Source organism: Suricata suricatta, chromosome 7 (genome assembly GCF_006229205.1).
Source record: "Suricata suricatta isolate VVHF042 chromosome 7, meerkat_22Aug2017_6uvM2_HiC, whole genome shotgun sequence".
Lineage (NCBI taxonomy): Eukaryota > Metazoa > Chordata > Mammalia > Carnivora > Herpestidae > Suricata > Suricata suricatta.
In genome coordinates this window covers 38,691,861-38,706,014 of record NC_043706.1, presented here as the reverse complement: position 1 = coordinate 38,706,014, position 14,154 = coordinate 38,691,861, and the positions used below count along the sequence as shown (strand labels likewise).

Genomic DNA, 14,154 nt, shown 5'->3' with positions numbered 1-14,154 from the left:
ATTAAAAAGTGGAGAAGATGAAAACTGCTCTGTGGCTACCTTCCAGAAGGAAAACAGGCAGAAACCACAAATACTTGGAGCACAAGTTGCACCTGGGATTGAGGTCATGTTTTTGCCTAGGGCAGGGAGGCAGGGACCAGGCTCAATCCCGGGGTATAAAGGCAGAAGGAGCGCTCAGGGACTTCCTTCCACGGCAACAGTCCAACTTGGAGTGGCTCTTCCAGTGGCCAGCTGAGAGCTGGGGCCATGAAGTAGATGGTGGTGGCCTTGACCAGCCTCCAGCTCTTGGAGGCCACAGAGGTCAAGTGAGTCTGGAACCTGGCTGCCAGAGCAGGTGTGGGTTGGAGCCTCTGAGGCAGAAGGAGCTACAACCTTTGCCCTCAGGAAACATCTATAACTGAACCAGAGGAGAGCTTGGCTATTAGATGCCCAGCAAGCCAGACACTGAGCATCCATGGTGAAGAATGCTGGTGTGACCCCACTCAGAGAATGGGGCGCTGATGCTCTAGAGTCCTGAACCCTTGATGACTTGCAAGGGAGGATTTTTAAGGTCAGTCCTGCAGGGTAGGGGCTGACAGGCGTGTGTTCTTCTGATTGGTAAGGGATGGGGTCAACTTCAAGACTGATTGACTTGTCTCTCCGGCCCTGGTGTGTCTGGTTTCATCAGCTGTGACTGGGTGGCCATTCCCCAGTCCAGATCTGTAAAACAGCTCAGCAATTTGTGTCGCTGATGCTATCTCTGTAAACAAAAGCAGAAGCCACACACCTGTGGTTATGCAGGAGAACTTATTTCTTGTTCTCTTGAGCTTTGTTTTCATTGTCTTAAGCATCCTGGGATTTCCCCCTGTAATCTTTAACTTTGGGCCACATGTCTTTCTGCAGACTGAATTCTGTTGGCGGTTGCAGTTCTGGGCAAAGGGAAAAGCAAAGGTGCTTTCCCCTCTGATGAGAAAAGAAGGATCCAGAACACAGTAGTAGGGGTGACTGCAGTCCTAACAGACCCTGAATGGCAGGATTGCTTTCCTCCCGTAGAAAGGAACGATTATTTCTGCATAGGCAGACATTTGCTAGAAATTCCCTTAAGGCCCCAAATTTATAGAGCAGATGGCACCATTGTTGAAGCAGAAATAGCCGTAAGGTGACGTCTATGTGCTAAGGTGTCAGAAGAAAGGGAGTAGCAGGCGTGGCTCCCAGGACATCCGGGGGGCTCCCTGCTTGCTATGTGACCCTTAAAGACTGAGGCCTCAGCTGAGGATGTGGCTCCTCTGAGAAACCTGTTTTCAGTACGCAAATTCTGTAGAGGAATGGAGAATCATCTGTCTTCGCAGGGATGTGTGAATGGCTGTTCCGTTTAGAATTTCAGGAGAATGCGGGGTCTTGAGGGAATGGGGATTCAGATGGGGAAAGAAGAGAAAGAAATAGCACTTATGGGGTCTGGAATGAGCCTGAGTGGACCCACAGAAACCCCTTACATAATGACAGCAAGCTGGTGTTGGAGGAGGACAGCCAAGGGGGACAGGGTGCAGAACCCCAGAATTCAGAAGTTCCAATTCCAGAGCTGATCTGGGCCCCACCCAGGCCAGCTTCCGCATCGCCTGGGATCTGGAGAAGAGTAGTGATGGGCCCCAGGCTAGACGACTGGCAGCAAGGGCAGAAATGGGACCCTGTCTTCAGTGTCCCAGTCTAGTGCTGTCCCCTCTACCCATGCTGTGTCACACCTGCCAGGGCCAAGTGCCTGAGGGCCACCCTAGCAGAGGATCTGGGGTGAGCTCTTCCATCTCTGAAATCCTTCTTATAAACGCACATATCCTGGGCCCCCTGGCTGGCGTACTCAGTAGAGCATGCGACTCTTAATCCCAGGTTCCTGAGTTCAAGCCCTACATTGCATATAGAGCTTACATAAATAAAAGACAATGCATATATCCTGCAGAGGTAATGGCCGAAGTCCCCTCCCCTTTCTGGGAAGGCATTCTGGGGATACCTGAGAACACAGGGCCGGGGCAGTATGAGGACCCTTGAGATGGGGTGCGGGCATGCATAGGTGGAGGTTTTCTGAATCTTGGACCAAGTCCTGAGAAGAGTTTTGAAAGAAGGGAGGGAGAGGCAAAGAGAGGGGCAGAGGGAGAAAGAGACAGAGGGATAGACCCAAGGAAAGAGACAGAGACAGAGAGAAAGGGCCAGAGCTGGAGCCAGAGCAGGATTGAGAGAGAGACACACAGACACAGCGACAGGCACACGGGACAGAGGGGCATGTGGCTGGAGATGGAGAGGCGGGCGGGTGGGGGACAGAAGGGCCTGGCACCATCAGAGGTGCTGTAGGAAAGAGGGAGGGCCCCATCCTGACCCCCGTTTCTCTGCAGAGTCCCCCTCAGGAAACGAGAGTCCATCCTGGACACCATGAAGGAGAAGGGCTTACTGGGGGGGGTTTTCCTGAGGACCCCCAGGCACGACCCTGTGCAGAAGTACCACTTTGGCGACCTTGGCATGGTCTATGAGCCCCTGGCCTTCCTGGATGTGAGTCTTGACCCCCTCCCTGGGGGCTTCCTCTCTCTCCTGGCAAAGTCTGAGGCCAGGCCCTCCCTGGAGGTTTGCTGTACCCTCTCCTTTGCACCCTCCACCAGCCCCGGGGGCCTGCCAGATTGGCCCGGGAGGTGTGTTCTTGGCCAGTATGGGGGCTAGGCTCGGGCCTCTACCTCTGATGTGGGTTTTACGGAAGGGGCTCCGTCCATGGAGGTCAGGCTGGGCCTGAGGGTCCCTGGATCCCTCCAGAGCTCTTAGCCTGCCCCATGGCCCCCCAGAGTCTCTACCTTGGTGAGATCAGCATTGAGACTCCTCCGCAGAACTTCGTGGTCCTTTTTGATACTGGTTCCTCCAGACTGTGGGTGCCCTCTGTCCACTGGCAGAGCCAGGCCTGCAGTAAGTGCTGGGCTGGCATTGGCAGGTGGCTGGTGAGGGGCTGTGAGGCCAGGGTACTTGGATCCTGAGAGTCGGGGATGTGGCCAGGGTCAAGGGGCATGAGCAAGCCAGAGAGAGGAGGCCAGCCATGGAGCTGGTGATTACTTTGTCTTAACTCTCACCCACACGTGTCCCTTCACCTGCTCCAGCCCAACCCTTCTACTCGGTCCGGCCCACTTCTCTCTGCTCTCATTCTGCTCACCGTGGACAATGCCATGCCCTCCTACCGACGTCTACAACATTCTTTCTCTTCCACTGTCTCCTCTTGACTAAGTTCTCATTGTGAGTCTCCCTCGACCCATGGGAAAGCAGTACAGGATGTGGTCCCTGTATTGTAGTTGTATTTTTTTAAATGTTTTTATTTATTTATTTTGAGAGAGAGAGAGAGAGCGAGCATGCAGGGGAGGGGCAGAGAGAGAGGGAGAGAGAATCCCAAGCAGGCTCCACATTGTCAGTGCAGAGCCCGACGCAGGGCTTGATACCACAAACCATGAGATCATGACCTGAATGAACACCAATAGCCGATGCTCAACCAACTAAGCCAGTCAGATGCCCACTTGTAGTTGTCTTTTAAGAAGGTCACGTTCCCCTCCTTTGAGGCTGCCCTGTTCCCTGCCAGAGCTTTGGGATTTGGGTCCCGACACTTCTTCTCCAAAGATGCCTCGTTGGCCTTTTTCCTAAGCATCTCAGATTCCTGGTATGATTGGTTTCTTGATGGCGCGAGGGTGGGCGGACTGCAGGCAAGCCCTGAGGTTCACCTGCTCCTACAGCAGATGGGAGAGGGCTGGGGATATAAAGGGACCAAGGAGATGGAGAGGGATTCTATGCACTTTGCCCCAGAGGATCACAAAGGGCACGCCAAGAGTCTGTAAATCAGAGGGGGCTTTGAAGCCAATGCTGGGAGCCCCCTTGGCTGGTCACCCCTTGGCTCCATGGCCAGGGGTGCTGGGGCTCTGGGAGGTGAGCCCAGGCTGGGACGTAGGTGGGCAGCCCTCCCCCTGCCAGCCTGCCTCCCCAAACCCTCCCTCCTGCTGCAGCTGGCCACTCCCACTTCAACTCCAGCGCGTCCTCCACTTACTCTGGGAACTGGCAGATCTTCTCTGTGCAATACGGCAGTGGCAGCCTCCATGGCACCTATGGCTGTGACACTCTGAGGGTGAACCACACTGCGGGCCACTCCCTGCCCCCGGGGAACGTGGGGACTGCTCCTGGGGCTCAGACCTGGGTTGGAACCTCACAGACCTCAGTGTCTCATGAAAGCTCAGACAAGACGCTGGAAAATACGGGAAAACGCCTAGTGCTCTACTGAGTACAGGCCAGGAAATCAGCACCCCACAGGCTCCTTCATGCAGTCACCCGGCCATGTGCCAGGCGCCCAGGTCACCTTGATCAGTGGGAGCACCTGACCTCTGCTTAAGGGGGAAGCAGGGGGAAGAAGGGGGAGGGGGCGCGGCAGCACTCAGTGAGGCCGTTTGAGAGTCACAGTGGTTCTCAGAGACCTGTCAAGAAGACAAGGGCCGACAGTGACGGAGGGATGAACAAGGGAGCCTTGAGGGCTCTGTAGGGGAAGGTTTGGGGGAGGTGGGGGGGCACTTGTCACCTCTCATCCCCTGTGCCCCCTCCAGGTCCAGACCATCCAGGTCCCCAACCAGCAGTTTGGCCTGAGCAAGCTTGAGCCAAGTCTGTATTTCCTCCATGCAAAGTTTGATGGCATCATGGGCCTGGCATTCCCTTCCCTGGCAGAAGGCAGGACCACCACACCCCTGCAGGGCATGCTGCAGGCGGGCGTCCTCTCCAGCCCAGTCTTCAGCTTCTACCTGGGCAGGTAAGAAACTGCTTGCGCGTCCTTAGCTCCCTGGCAACTCCCTCCATCCCCCCCCCCCCCCCCCCCCCCCCCCCCCCCCCCCCCCCCCCCCCCCCCCCCCCCCCCCCCCCCCCCCCCCCCCCCCGCCGCCTCCCGCCCACCACTGTACCCTGCATCTGTCCCCGGCCCACTCTGACTTTTCTTTGCATTTCTAGGCCAGGTCAGGATCTTTCCCTCTTCTGGGTGAACTTAGCTTGGAGGGCAGCTGCAGATTCTTATCCCTTGGATTTGCCTCCTGCCTACAGCCCCAGTTAGCTCATTGCCTTCTGAGCCAATATTTTCTACCTGGACACTTCTTTTGTATGAGAATTGATGGCCTCACCTCCTTTGATCTATTGTTCTAGCCACATCCTGGAACCTTCTGGTCTACCTTCCTCATTTGCCCCTGACAAGTTCTTTTCCTCACCACACACAAGCAATGGCCCAGGAGCCAGGTGGTAGCGGCAGCAGGCGGGGTTGGTGAGCGGCCGACATGGACTTTCCTTCTTTGCCTCCAGAGCTAGTCAGCCACCTTCTGGAGATGGTCAGCATCTGCTCTCTGGGCTTAATCACTTGACTCTGACTTTCAACAATATTACTCTGTTTCTGATTACTCTCTACCTCTGATTACAATTAGCTTTGAGTTTAGCCCTTAGGAGCTCTGCCCAGTTCCACACTCAGGTTTGACTACTGGGGGAGGGCAGGAGGGCTGACACACACACAAAATCCTTCCTTCCTCTCTGCCAAGGATCTCCCTCCAGTCCCAGCAGAAAAATGACAAGCAGGGCTCAGGGTCAGGCTCCCAGTGACATACGACAGCACCAGCAAGAAGTGGAAGGGATAGGAGAAGGGCGGGTGGGGCAGGGGGCGGGGGTGGGGGGTATACAGCCAGTGGCTTTCCCTGAAGCAGGGCCTTGTGGGGCAGCAGTATCTGGAACGTGGGAGTGCTGAGGGGCTCCCCTCGGAGCTACAGTCAGAAAGGGGGACAAAATCCCTTCCCTCAGGCTTCCCCTATATGAGGGGTGGACACAGCATGGGGAGTCCCCGTTGTGACAGGCAGGCACAGCCCTGCCCTCAGGGAGCCCCAGTCTTAAAGGAGACAGAGGCAATCTCAGGGAGCCCCAGTCTGAGGGAAGAAACACAGCCATTTGTCAGGGAGCCCTAGTCTGAGGGGGACACACAGACCTGCCTCAGGGACCCCGCCCCCCAGCCTGCAGCCAGGGCAGGACCTCTATTTCCCTCTGAGAGTGATTACTCAGGAGGAAATCTTTTCCATAGTCATTCCCTGACTCACCCTTCCCTTGTCTTCTGTAGGCAGATGAGTCCTCGAAAAGGAGCAGTTCTCATATTCAGGGGGATAGACCACAGCCTGTGGTCCGATCTACTGGGCCCCGTCACCCAGGAGCACTTCTGGCAGATTGGCTTTGAGGAGTGAGTCTGTGGTGGGGTCCCAGGCGTGAGGGGAGGCTTTGAGGCATTTCATGTCACGGACACACACACGGACACACACACACACAGATGGACACACACAGGGAAACACTGGTGGCAGGTGGGGATAGACGACCCCTGAGGTCTGCCCCCACAAAGCCACAGCTGTCCTCTGCTGGAGACTGAAGGTCCAGCTCAGCCTGGAAAAGTAGGGATGACATACAGGGCAGGTTGTAGAATGCCAAACATTATAGACCCTGCGAACCAACACGATGCGCTTAGAGATTAGAAACTGGGATGTATGTGGGGGGAGGGTGGGTACCAATGTGCTCAAAGTACTCACAAAGAATCAGGGACCCCGGCTTTCAGTGTTTCTAGAACCTTCCTTGGAACTGTTAAGAAAGACATTCCATGACCATTGAGGTGGTTTTGGTGGTACGGTGTGAGGCAGGGGGATGGCTGGATTGACCTCTGCAGAGTCCTACCCTGATTCTAGGGCTGCAGCTCTCTGTCCCTCCATGGTGGGAAGTGCCTGCTTCCCAGCTGCTCTGAGCTGGTGGTGTTGAGGGTGCTCATCTCACCTCCAGGTTCCTCATTGGCGGCCGTGCCACCGGCTGGTGCTCCCAGGGCTGCCAGGCCACTGTGGACACAGGACATCTCTGCTCATGGTCCCTCTGAAGTACCTGAGTGAGCTTCTGCGAGTTAAGGGGCCCAGGCAGACGAGTATGGACAGGTGAGTCTGGTGGAGACATCCCCATTCTTTTAGAGAGACCTGCCAGGGGGCGTTTATGATCTTCTTCCAGCACAGGAATAGCCCAGCTCTTGGCCTCCATGCTTCTACTGCCCCAAAGCACTGGAGGTGGGGGGCCCTGGGATGAATGGGGCTGCGGGTCCAGAGGCTGTTTCCAGCGGGGGGAGGGGGGACCAGACCTTGTGATGAGGGGACATGGGGAGGTTACTACTCGGCAGAATTTCCTGGGAGCTTCAGCTCCTCAACGGAACCTAGTTAAACCCTTGCCAGGCTTGGGAGTAAGAACAAAATAGCTGGAATGTGGGGAGCCGGGGGGGGGGGGGGAAACAGGGCGGCTGAGGTGAGAGGCTGGCAGGTCTTCTGAGGTGGATGATGAGACCTGGGCTCTGTTCCTCTCTGCAGTTTATGGTGGACTGTAACAACATTCGAGCCTGCCCACCTTGACCTTCGTCATCAATCGTGTGCGGCTCTCCCTGCCATATTCCTCGTACGTCTTCAGAGTAAGTCTGCAGGGAGGTGACTGGGCATGAGGAGGGGCTGGGGGCTGGAAGCACTGGGTCTCCTCACCACGTGCCATTTCCCAGCTCCTGGCAGTGCTGCCTTATGTCATCTCCTCACCGATTCCAAACTCCTTCTCGGGCACAAGGCTGTGACACAGAAGAGTGTCATCTATTATTGATTATTATTATTAATCAGCGGGGAGGGGCACTGGATTGTTTGTGGAGCACCAGCTAGGGTCACCCTGGGCCTACACCCTCCCACTGAAGCGTCACAACATTCAAGGAGGGGGGTTGCTAATTTCGCTTTTACAAGTGAAAACTTGGAGGTTCAGAGAGGGTAAGAAACTGACACAAGGCTCCACAGCCAGTTAGGGTGAAGCTAGGTTTGGAAGCCAAGTTGGGCTGGCTGCAAGGCTTTACCAACCAGGCTGACCTACCCCAAATTGGGAGCAAAAGAGAGGGGGATGGGAACCCGGGGAGCGGAGACTACAGATGGTCACCGCATTGTGTCTTTACGCATTCCAGATATCCCTCCTACCGCCCCAGCTCTGGGGGTTCAGGGGGCCTATGAACCCTCAAGGGCAGAATGTCTGGCCCACTCATTTCTGCATTTGTGCTCCTGGCCTGAGGCTCAGGGCCGAGCAGGGCCCTGTCCATGTGTCAGTGAATTCATGTGCGCTGCCCTTCTGTGCAGGAAAATGGCATTTGTGCCATTAGAGTCTAGGCCACCTACCTGCCCTCTAGCAGCAGCCAGCCCCTGTGGATCCTCGGGCATGTCTTCCTCAGGTCCTACTATTCCATCTTCAACATCGGCAACAAGAGGGTGGGCTTCGCCGTCGCTCCCTAGACTGAGTGCCTGGACGCCTGGACTCCCTTCTTCCTCGAGATTCCCTCACCCTAAGGTTCTCTGTGTGCTTTCTTCTCTGGACTCAACCTTCTTTATCTGGAGTTTGGATTTTCTCTCATAATAAATGGTTCTTTTCCATGTTGGCCAGCGTGTTGTTTTTAAAGGGCAATTGTGGCCTGTAAGGCAGCTCCTGACACAGGGAATGGGAGGGAAGAACAGAAGTCAAGTGCAGATTTGCCTCTACTGGACTGTGTTCTCCCTGAGTTGCTAGGAGGTTTGTGGTGGGCAGGGCAGGGCGGGGCGGGGGTATGTCACTGAGTTTCTAAGAGGGATGGGGCATAAGGTAGGCTCAGGGAATGGGCCCTCTACCCCTCAGAGCTTGGAGTCTCTTTGCAGCTTGTCTCTGGAGAGAGAAGATAGTGGTAGTGACATTAAAGCAGGGCCTTCCTTTGTGATGGGCCAAGGGGCCCTCCCCCAAGCACCCGAAATGTCCCGTTGGCCAAATGACCACCAGAATCACCCCAGGCAAGTTTACTAGCACTGTGACCGGGGTTTCCAGTGCATCCCACACCTACGCCTTCTGCTCCTCACCTGTGATCAGGTTTGCACTCGGAGTTTCTGAGAGATGCTCTATGCCTATATACACTTGTGGCAATCATGGGTCCTTCCTGGAGGAGGGTGATGCTACCAGAATCTATTTCCAAGAGGGCTTCAGAAGGTCTGAGCTAAGTGAAACTGATCATATTTACACCTACACCCTTATGCCCCAGGGTCTGTTTGAAGAAGGGCTGGCCCTTAATTGTGGACAAGAGTGATTGCTACTTGGAATTACTACTTGGAATTACGGGGAAATCAAGACCATTTCTTCTGACCAAGTGAACATGAGATGTTTCTCCCTCTAGACTTCATTCATGTTCTCCTTAGGAGCCACCCAGCCAGAGACCCACAAACCTGGGACTATGTGGTATGAGGCAGAGGAGGAAGTGGAGAAAGCAGAGCTCTGTAACTTCCAACAGGGGAAAGTGACATGCAGTAAATCTGAAAATCTTTTTCCTGTAGCATGGTGGTGGGGGTCACCAGCAAGGCAGGACTGATGAGGCTTGGGGAGGAGTATAATTGGAAAACTCATAATGGGAGGGAGGGAGGCTCCTTGTACATATTTTTCCACACTGTCCTTCATCAGGCTGACCCCAACCTTGCCCCTCATGTTCAGGAGCACAGATGAAAGCACAAGATCCAAGTCTGGCATTCCACTCCAAAACATGAGGAAACTGAGGTTTGCCATGCAGTAGTTTCTAAAGCAAAGCACACCATCTGGGACCCTACATCTTTCCTAGGCTCTAGGAAAGGCTGCTTGCTGCAGGCCTCTCCTTGGGGTCAGAGAGGCCACAGGGTGTACATAGGAAGCTGTAGTTCGTGGCATCGCTGACTCCGAAGAGAAAAAACTTGCAAAAGGGGCAGAAACAAAGTGCAACATAGGTTCCAAGTTAAATGCCAGGTCCCTGTACGCAAGCCAGAGCCCGCAGAGTGGGACTACAAATCCCGGCGTGCCTGGCAGAACCGACGGGAGGGACTACATTTCCCCGCGGGCGCCGCGGTAGGCCCTCGAGGGGCGGAGCAGGGCGGGACCGCGGGGGGAGGGGGGCGTGTGCTGCCCTCTGCCGGGCGCGGCGGGAAGTGGGTGCGGATTGACAGTGGGAGCCCCGGCGCCGGGCGCGGGGCTCGGTGACAGCGGAGGAGGCGGCCGCGGGCTGGACATCAGGCGCGACGGCGGCGCCGACGGCAGCGTGAAAGGCGGACGGGGCGGGCCTCCCCGGTGGCGCGGAGCCGGAGGAGTCCGGGAGGGGGCGGCAGGCTCAGCTCTCGGGCCGGACACCTGAACTTGGGACAAGTTGCCGGAGCCGCGGGGGACAGGCGGCGGACGGATTGACCTTCAGAGATAGGTGAGCGGGGCCGGGAGCCAAGGGGTGCGCGGAGCGCCGAGAATCCCGGACCCAGACTCCTCCGCCCTGGTTCTGTGGGTCCGAGAGACAGGTGGGTGGATGGGGGTGCCAGCTGAAGAGGGGACTGGGAGTGTGTGCGCCGCGCCGCCACCCGCCCCGCTGTCCGTCTAGCCCGGGACGTTGGGCACATGGCCGGAGCGGCGCTGCCCGCCGAGCCCAGGAACCCCTCCGGCCCTTCACTGCAGGCCCGGGACGGGGGCGGCTTCTCCGCGACCTTATGTAACCAGCCGGGAGGGGCAGGGGCGGGCATGGGCCTTCCCGGCTCCGTAGCTGGGAGTCGAAGGGGCGGGAGGCGTAGGAGTGAACTTGCAAGAAGTTTGAGGGACGTGTGGGCCTTGCGCCTACTCCTTCTCCACCGGAGGCGGCTGGGGCGGGTGGCACGGGGGAGGGCGCCGGAGGCCCGGGAGGTGTGCGGGGGCCGAGTCTGGCCAGGCCGGGCCCAACCTGGATGGTCCCGTGGAGTGGGAGGGCCGGGGCGGTGCCACGCCCCCGGGGCTGGGCTGCCGAAGGGGGGCGGGTGGAAGTACCATTCCTCCCTCCGTTCCCGTCCCTTCCTCTCCCTCGGTGTCTAGAAGAAGCCGCCGCTGCCCGCGTCCCCTGGTATCCCTGAGCTCAGTCTTTTTCTCCTCCTTGCATTATTCCCCGACCTCTGGGAACCCCAACCCCAGAGCTCGCCCTCCGTGCGTCCCTCTTTCTACGTTCCCGGGAGCTCCCGGCCGTCTGCCTGTCCCCGAGTACCCCCCACCTTCTAGGTCCCGAATCCCGGAAAACACTCCCCCTTCCCCTTATTCCCTCAGTTCGCCCCGCCCAACCCCGTGCCGCCCCGCCCAACCCCGTGCCGCCCCGCCCCTTAAGTCTGCGCTCAGCCTTCTCCCCACCTCCCCGAACCCCGGTCAACTACGCGGGCGCCGCGCGTGCACTTCCCTCCTTGAAGGGAGAGGGTTGATGCCAGCTCCGTCCCCGCCCCTTGGCCCCTTCTCGGCCAGGGGTTCTGGCTTCACGCACGGCTGCCCCGAGCTGCTCCGGTTTGCGCGAGCAGGTTCGTGCCGCAGCCGCCTGGCGAGCCCCAGCCCGGCTCCCGGGGGGAAGAAGGGAGGGCGCCCGGGGCCGCAGCTCGTCTGCACGCGCGTCCGCACAGCCCCGAGCTCCCCTCCCCGTTCTCCAGCGGCCGCTCACCGCGGAGCCCTCCCCATCCCCGTCCAGTCCAGCCGGGATTCTCTCGCCGTCTGTTCTGGGGACTGTTCAGCGCGAACGGTTTTGGACTGGAGTTGAAGGTCGTGCTTTCTTTGGCTTTGCGTCTGCTGAAGTGTTAATTACTGCCCAGACCCCACCCCGAGTGAGGGGGTCTTAGTTGAGCAGGGAAGAGGCAAGACCGATGCAGGCCCTTAGTGATATTCCTCTGATGTGGGCTCAGGCTCCTGCACCCTCCCAGTCCAAGATTCCACTGGCCCAAGACCTGGTAATTCTTGGGGGAGGGGGGATGGAGGAGGAGGTAGCTCTGGTTTCCTCCTGGGCGTCCAGATGCGCTCGGCTCAGATCAGAGCGAAGTTCTTAGCCTGCTGGCGCTGAGGCTTTCTCTGTGCCCAGCCTGGTGGACCGCCTCTAGGCCCTGTCCTCAGGCAGAGCACAGTCTGGGGGAGAGATGCCAGCAATAAAGGCCAGCCTTAGACACAGTGGAGCGGAGAATCCCGCGTGGTATTCTGCTGGTATGTTAGGGTCATGTCTCAGTTTCTCCAGTCATGGGTCGAAGCAATTTACTCAGTCCCCTTCTCTCTGCCTGCCCCCAGACTTGGGGACCAGAAAGTGTAAATGAAGTGCTGTTTGGGTGACTCTGTGCTAGCTTCTCTGTGCTAGCTAGGGAGCCAATGTTACTAACAGTTTACAAAGCCTATGACAGCTACAGGGCTATTTTGCCCTGTGCGAGGTGCAGACGAGTCAGAATCCTATTCCAGCTCCCATGGAAGTGGGAGGGCATGGGGCAGGGGACATCACTCCAGATGAGTACTAAATCCATGGAAAACTAGCCAGGCTTCTGAGAGCTGATGGCAGCGCGACTCAGAGATGGGCAGGGGGTGGGCTCGGGCAGGCAGGAGCCCATCCAGGGGCCTGGGATGGTGGAGATACCCAGTGTTCATCTCCATTGCCAGTCAGACCCCCCTTTCAGCCTCCCACCCTCCAGCCATGGCTGGCCTTTGAGGGTCTGACTTCTGGCCCTGATCCCTCTTGGGGCCTTGTTTATGGCTGTAATTGTATCATTAGCTGGAGTTTATAGAGTTACTTAGCACCTGCCCCCACAGGGAGTGGCTTGGCCACCCCCTGGCTTCTGCCTCTTCCTTTTCAAAGTCAACTTAGTTTCTGCAGGCCCCAGGGGGTTCCCCAACCGCAGCTGGCATGCGAGCCAGGTTGGGCCTTTGTCCTAGGGATGGAGGGCAGTCAGCACTTGGGGCCCAGCTTGGGGCTGCCCTGGAGATGACCGTGGACATCGGGTTGACCTCCTCTGATACGGAGGGAGGGGGTTCGGGGTTTCCGGTGCTGCCAGCAGTGTCCACACCCCAGGATACGGCAAGTGCATATGTGTGTAACGTGTGTATCCTCATCTGAAAAGAGAGAGAGACAAACGCACACTCCCTCTGAGCTGTTGTGATTGAGTCCACAGGGTTGCCCTGTGTTTCACTGTGGGGTGTGTGAAATTGATAGTTTTGTATGTGGGGTAATGAGATTATAGGCATCTGGGTCCATGTGTATGCATGAAGTGTGTACGTGTGTGTCTATGAGAGTACAGCACAGTATTATATTAACAGAATGTTCATCTAGTCTCTTTATGCTGTGATAGAACAATATCATAATAAAGGTATAAACAATAGTCGCCAACAGTTATATTGTGCATTTACTCTTGGGAACGAAGTAGAAATGATTGTTTTCATTATGTGGATGCAGAGAAGTGAAGCAAGTCACCTAAAGTCACACAGCCTCGACGTGGTAGAGATTCTAACCTAGGCCCCAAATCCGTGTTCTCAATCTCTAAAAAAGACCACTTCAGGGTTTCTTAGATGTTCTCTCAGAAACTGTGGACAGATGGTGGTCTGGGAGGGAACCTTCTTTCCCCCCACATGGGGTGTCCTGCTCTGAGGAGGAGTTGCGAGCCTGCTGAGGCCTCTGCCCCAGGACTGCACCTGTCTCCCGGCCGCTCTGCTGAGCTGCTGACACAGGTGACCGGAGTTCTCTGCTGCCAGCTCTCCCGCCAGGCCAGGGGAGGAGAGGAGTTCAGAGGAGGCTTCCTGGGTCTCCTTGGCAACCTCACACATTAACTTACAGTGAAGCCCTCACTAGGCATGTGTTTACTCAGATGTGGGGAAAAGGCTGTAGCAGCTATTGAGTGAGTATGAGCCACAGCCAAAGTCAGGGGCACCGTGGAGTCCTCCCCTTGACAGGCCATGTGGCTGGGGCAGGTCCCTGCTCTTCTCAGCCTCAGTTTTAATATCTGTGCACCTAGATCATCTGTGGGCTGCCCTCCACCTATCTTTGGCAAAGGCATCTGGGCAGGGGAGGCTTCAAAAAGGGAGGGACATGTCGTGTGTGTGTGTGTGTGTGTGTGTGTGTGTGTGTGTGTGTGTGTGGCGGGGGAGGGGTGGGAAGTGGGGGGTTACTGCTGAAGTCCACTCAGTAGAGGTGTAGCTAAAGGCTGGCCCTGGTGGTGCAACCAGCCAGCTTTTCTTGGGACATAGTCATAGCCAGCATGACCGCGCCCTAGCTAAGGGCCACCTAGCCAGGAGGTTGTTAAAAGCATGAGCTCCAGGGCCAGGCTGTTCGGCTTGGACTCCCACCTC

General features: G+C 57.0%; 2 protein-coding genes across 2 annotated transcripts in view; both read left to right on the top strand.

Moving 5' to 3' along the window:
- Positions 1-246: 246 nt before the first annotated feature.
- On the top strand, positions 247-8,461 carry PGC (progastricsin). The gene is given in 12 exon segments (XM_029945246.1): positions 247-305; positions 2,361-2,514; positions 2,799-2,916; positions 3,993-4,111; positions 4,581-4,780; positions 6,113-6,229; positions 6,814-6,878; positions 6,881-6,928; positions 6,931-6,959; positions 7,380-7,401; positions 7,404-7,477; positions 8,172-8,461. Coding segments are annotated over 12 exon segments (1,158 nt in total). The 3' UTR covers positions 8,325-8,461.
- A 1,541-nt stretch (positions 8,462-10,002) lies between these two features.
- The window catches only part of TFEB (transcription factor EB), a 54,977-nt gene continuing 50,825 nt past the window's right edge, over positions 10,003-14,154 (top strand). Inside the window, exon 1 of the mRNA XM_029944007.1 lies at positions 10,003-10,267. The gene's annotated coding sequence lies outside the window, so the exon portion shown is untranslated. The remainder of the gene's footprint in view (positions 10,268-14,154) is intronic.